A 5,870-nucleotide genomic window follows, 5' to 3' on the forward strand; every position below is an offset into this window, starting at 1 on the left:
GTAATAACGTAGTGGTCACGGGAGATCATCAGGTAAGCCATTTCCATGTGATAGTTGCCATTCTAGGCAGATGAAACAATTTTAGTTCGAAATATGTTGACTTTAATTACTTGTAGCCGGTCGCGTACTAATTCGGGCTCATCAGCCGCATCGGGTGATGAAGAGAAGAAAAATGGCAGTGTTGACGGTAATGAGCGCTCAGGAGTAGCGACGGTTGGGGCTGATAGCCATAAAAAAGCAAAGAATGGCGATGAACATATTGGAAGCGCAGTTACCGCGAATAACACAAGAAATGTTCATCTTTCAAATATTTCAAAATTTTTGGTGTTTGAATAGAGGAAAAATAAATTTGTTACAAATGCTGGTTAACCTTGGACTTTCTCCATCCCCCCCCCCCCACCCCTTTCCCTTTGATTCGTAAATCTCATTTAATAAAAAAAGGAGCGTCGGTTGGAGGGAAAATAAAATGCAATGGACGTTTGATTTCTTTCCTCGTGGATTTTTTTTTCTTGTACTTCGAAGTAATATGAATCAACTAGTATGGCACTGAAGACATCTGCTTATCAAGCATATGTTCAATTTTGATCAGTCAGCATGCTTTGCATTGGTCTTTTCTGATTTTTCAATATTTTAAAGGAAAAAAAAAACACATTCGTTTGATCATCGAATGTTTTATCTTGCTAACTTTTATTTCTTTTAATTGAAATTTTAGAATCGCAAGCGTACATCTGGTGCAAACGAAGACAACGAAAAGAATGGTGACGATTCAGAGACAAGCAATGACGATGTTACGCCGGAACTGAAGAAGAAGAAGAGTGATACAGAGGAGGTTGGATTTTTCGCTTCTTGCTATTAAATAAAATTCATGAATACATAATAAATCTGCTATATAAGGGTTTGTACACTGGAAAGCAATTAATAAAAAAAAATGAATTAAGTATTTACTGTATAAGCTCCAGTTTACATCTCGATATGTTATGGCATGCTTTGTAAATTAGCTGGAATTTTTTAAATCTCATGTCAAGAATCATAAAAAAGAAATGATTTATTTATTAACAATATTAGGAATTGTTTTGGGAAGCGTCTTTAGTGATTGTTAACGTTTGCTATCTTCAACTTTTGAACATAGTTTGAAATTTTTGAGTAGTATGAAGCTCTTACTGTTCAGGAAATTTACTGAATATAGTTTAATCCAAACTTAAACCTGATTTCCTTCGCAAAATTGCTGATCCACTTTCTCTGCTTTAGACTGAAACGACAGAAGTCGACTCTACTGCAACAGTTGGTGCTGAATGAGCTGTTTATTATATTCGTTTGGTTGGTCGGTTTAAAAAACAAAGGAAGAAAATGGAGCAAAGTCTTTTTACTGTAATCTCTTTTGTTGTTGCACACACCTCAAATGCTATTCTTTTTATTCAGTGAATTTTCTAAATTCCGTTTGCAACCTGTCAGCAGTTGGTTTAATTTATTCGATCCAATGTCTTGGCTGAAAACAATGTTTAACAGTATCTTTTCACCTTCAATGAAATTCCTATACAACGATGTTTTTTTGCTTTAAATTTCAATTTTTCAAACTTAGTTCTTACTGTTCCACAATCTAATAATCCACATTCATTGTTTACTCATGAAATTCCTATACCTATTCAATTAACTTTTGCTCGGACGTGACTTTTTTATTGACACATCGTCTTTAATATTCAAAAAAGTGCGTGGTTTATCCTGTAGTTCTTAAGTTCATGGTGTAATGTTCATTTTACTTCTTTTATTTTAATGTTGTCCTTATGTACTTGTTATAGTAGGAAGCCAAGTCATTGTTGTTGCTGTTTTTTATAATTGATTTGGAAGTTTATTTTCAGTTGTGGATTTTCTTACCATTATGTAGGATAAGTTGCAGTTGATTAATTTTCCCTTTCCAGAATCTGAAGAACAGATTACTGGTAATGCACGAATCAGTTATGCTTTTTTTTCAACTGTATTTGTCAGTTTTTTAGACTCGGAATTTAAAAGTTTGGAATTTAAATCATGTTGTTTTGCATATCGTCATAAATAAATAAATGTCCACCGTCGTGTTCATTTGTGTACTGTTAGTGGGGAACTTATTCTTTCTTTCTTTGTGCAAGATTTGATAAAGAAGGACAGATCTGAAGGAAAGAAAAAGGTAGACTCGATGACAGTAAACCTGGATCGTTATTCAGCGTTCCCTTGGGAAAGTCGGGGTAGCAATGTGATGTTTGGCTTCAGTGGCTCCAATTTGGTACGTTACAACCAAACATGATCGGTCGTTGTATTGGGGTCATTAGTGTTTGTGATTGATTTCTTGAGTTTATAAGAGTGGTTGTGATTCGTGTTTGTATTGACTTTACACATCTTCCGAGAATCGTGATTTGACTTTCTTTTATTGTTCGTTTAATTCAAGAACTGAATGAAATGTAGGAAATTGTTTTTTGATATCCTCATCCGTAACATCATCCTTTGTAATGTCAATGCACTCCTCCCCCAATAAAGTACTGAGATTTCAGGATTGCTCTGGAATCAGTAGGCATATTTCAGGTTAAAAGTACAATCAATGCGATACACCATTGTTTGCGATGTGGTACCACTTCTTCTGACCGATCATTATTTTGCATTTTGGTATTGATTTCAGAAATATTATTAAAATGATCGAGCACTGAATGCAAAGCAGCTTATAATGGTAGCAAAGTTCTGAAGAAGAAGGAAACAACTAGTCGGGTTTTCAGATTTTCTGGAAGTCCATACCGTTTCAATCTATATTCCTTTCTTGTCCTATTCATTTCCCATTTACCGGATAATTGTCCACTTGTCTCAACACTTATTTCTTCTACCAGCCCATATCTCATATCACTAAATTTATCCATCATTTCATTATGAACATGATAATACTTCAAGCATTAAATTTTCGTTTGAGTAGACCAATAATATTTAATTAAAAAATACAGGTAAACAACAAATTTACATGTAATGTCTATGGTGATAAATTGATAACAAACAATGCTAGTTATTAGAGAAATACTTTAATGATTATAGTCTTTCCTTTAATTTCATTCTAACAGTTTTTCAACAAAATTTCGGCGAATAGATCATTCCTGAAAATCATTTTGATCCACTTTTTTTTTTTCAAATTTTGATTGATTATCACATATGTCTTTTATCTTTTAGATACAAAATATCAATTGAATTGTTATAATAACATTTAATATTTATAAATGGCACTCATTTTTAAGGGAAAAATTAGAAAACACCAAAACGCTAAGATTTTACACACAACGAGTTATTTAATTAAAAATTTAAGCAATCTGGAATGAAGAAACTTTCTTATTTTTAGAAGGATTCAATTTGAATATTAAAATTTCAAATTTATGGACTAAAGTTTACATGCATAGAATCAGGAGGATATGCATAGCACAGTAATGTCGCATCAAAAAGTAACGAAGTTACGTATGATTAGGTGGGTTTATTCTTTTTAATTTTTCGATCAGCGCAAAAGAAACTCAACAAACGTATGAGACTGTTGACAAATGATGCCAGCTGAATCATTCACTGTCAAACATAGAAACGAGCCTCACATTTATGATGACAATTTTTAGGTTTATAGACCTATTAATGCTAGATAATATGATGACGAATGCAATCAGGATCTGTTTTATGTCGGGAATGGCAATAATTAACTTGACAATGTTTATGATAGTTCAGCATTTCTCAGTTAGCACAAAGTTATCTTTTCGTTTTTAATTCTGAATTTTAATCAAACTTTAAAACTGAAAAACCCATCCAAGCAAATGGAACAATTGTTCAAAAATATGCCTCATAAACAATTTATATATGTATGGTTAAAATTTAAAGCAAACATTTGCAGATTTTGAAATTCAACGAAAGATTGAATTTTAAAATTTCCATATTCATGTTAAACTTGTTACTGATAACTGATAAATAGTTCTTTTGATTAGCAGAGACAATCTGTGGTAGTTTTATTGGATTTTCAATGTGATCCTTTTTCAGTGCCACCAAGAAATTCCGTCACAGAGAAAAAAGTGAGGAAAGTAGGAAGCAAAATATGGCATTTAGAGAAGACATCCTAAAAATTCTTTCAATAATTTAAAAAGACACTTTATTTCTTTCATTGAAATGGTCTTTAGAGAAGTATGTATGAAGTGGATTTCAATTTCATGAAGTGTTTCTTGCTGTATGTAACAAAAAAAAAAAGGAAAACGCATATTTGATGAAAGTTTCAGAAATTATCTTTGTCATTAGCTTATGGTAAATTAATTATCACATAATTAATTCACAATTAATTTAGGAGTAGTAACAGATTAGTCGGATAACTGAACATATCAGACTAAAATAATCTTGATCATAGGATTGCTTTTAAAGTAGCCAAGAATAATATCCTTTAGTCAAGAAGTATTCGGAGCAAACAAGTGTATATAACTTTTCGCTTGCCATTATTAAGAAAAAACTTGACAATCTTCTGGCAATATTTTAAATTGACAATTATTAATTATTGATCGCTTTGGTAAATGTAATAGTATAATTAAATGAATTTTGATAATCTTAGTCAGTACGATGGAAAAGCTGGCATTTTAATCGTTGCTTAAATGTCGTTGACAAAGCCAGATGGTTGCACATCGTATGACAATGTGTTTGTGAAGAAAATTGTTCAAAAAGTTTTTGAAAAAGTGTTTGCTAATATATATGCTAAAAGTAATGCTATAAAATTCAGATTCAGATTCAGAAATTGTTTATTTTTACATTTAACTGACCGATTGTGTTTTCACTGAGTTCGACGATAAACCTTTCTATGACGGGCCAGCCTTGAATGGCCAATTGTAAAATTGGCCCGATTAGATACATGATGAAGCTGAATGACGCCAACGAGCCAAAAAAGTGGACTCTGCACTTGAGCTGGACAAATATTAAAGAAGAAGTAAAGATTTCAGAAATGGTAGAAATTAGGATTACTCCCACACATATCGGTGTTTTATGGCGAACAATTTTTTTGATTTCCTAACATTGATAATTTCCATCACTGGTGACAAAATAACAAAATTAGTGGAAGTATTCAAAAGAAATTAGGGTGACATCAAATGGCAGAATATCGATATATTGAGTGAAGTTATAGTGGAAAAAGGGAATGAATGTAATTCAGTTGCAATCAGATAAACAAACTAAATTTAATTCTTGGGAGGAAAAGTTAATTTTGTTGAATTTCGCTTTCAAATTATCAAATTTTAAATCAGCAGAAAAAAAAATCTCCGAAATCTCTTAATGACGGAACAAACCACAAAATGTATGCAGTAGGAGATGTCATCTGAAAATACTAAATGGTCAAATGAGCTCTCTATTCTTGTAAAATTTTATTTTTTAATTCAGCAAAATTTGTACCTGTGATAATCTGGCCTTAGTTTTGAGCTTCCTTGAAATGATACAAGACTTCTACTTCAAGTTTGAATTGTAATCAGTTTTGCACCTGTGATAACAAAGCACAGTCACGGATGGAAATTGATAAAGGTAACTTACCTATATTCTGATAACCGTAATGATAATTAGTAAATGCTTTGCAATGTGAATATTTTGCAGCATAATGTACAAGTAAATTGAAGTCTACAAATAGTCAGAAATTTAAACTTTTTGAAAAAATTGTACATGGGAAGCTAAAGCTTCGTAAATAGTGACAAAATAATTTGACAACTGATAGCTTGGGTCAACATCAGAAGGTCATTTTTGAGTTACTGGTAGCTAATAAAGAATCAGAAGGAACTACAAATTCAGGTTATTAATTTCGACGCTAGCTTACTAGAATTAGATTTATGTTAGTTAAGATATTTCAGTGTAATATTTCAAAATTAAATCTT

At 31.9% G+C, this 5,870-nt stretch overlaps 1 protein-coding gene across 1 annotated transcript in view; it reads left to right on the forward strand.

Moving 5' to 3' along the window:
- LOAG_16828 (hypothetical protein) overlaps positions 1-2,089 on the forward strand; it is a 13,356-nt gene extending 11,267 nt beyond the window's left edge. The window contains exons 8-10 of the mRNA XM_020449487.1: positions 117-294; positions 713-829; positions 1,249-2,089. Of these exons, the coding sequence (XP_020306974.1) occupies positions 117-294; positions 713-829; positions 1,249-1,296 (343 nt within the window). The 3' untranslated portion in view covers positions 1,297-2,089. The remainder of the gene's footprint in view (positions 1-116; positions 295-712; positions 830-1,248) is intronic.
- The last annotated feature ends 3,781 nt before the right edge of the window (positions 2,090-5,870 follow it).

Source organism: Loa loa (assembly GCF_000183805.2).
Source record: "Loa loa unplaced genomic scaffold supercont3.22, whole genome shotgun sequence".
In the NCBI taxonomy this organism is placed as follows: Eukaryota; Metazoa; Nematoda; class Chromadorea; order Rhabditida; family Onchocercidae; genus Loa; species Loa loa.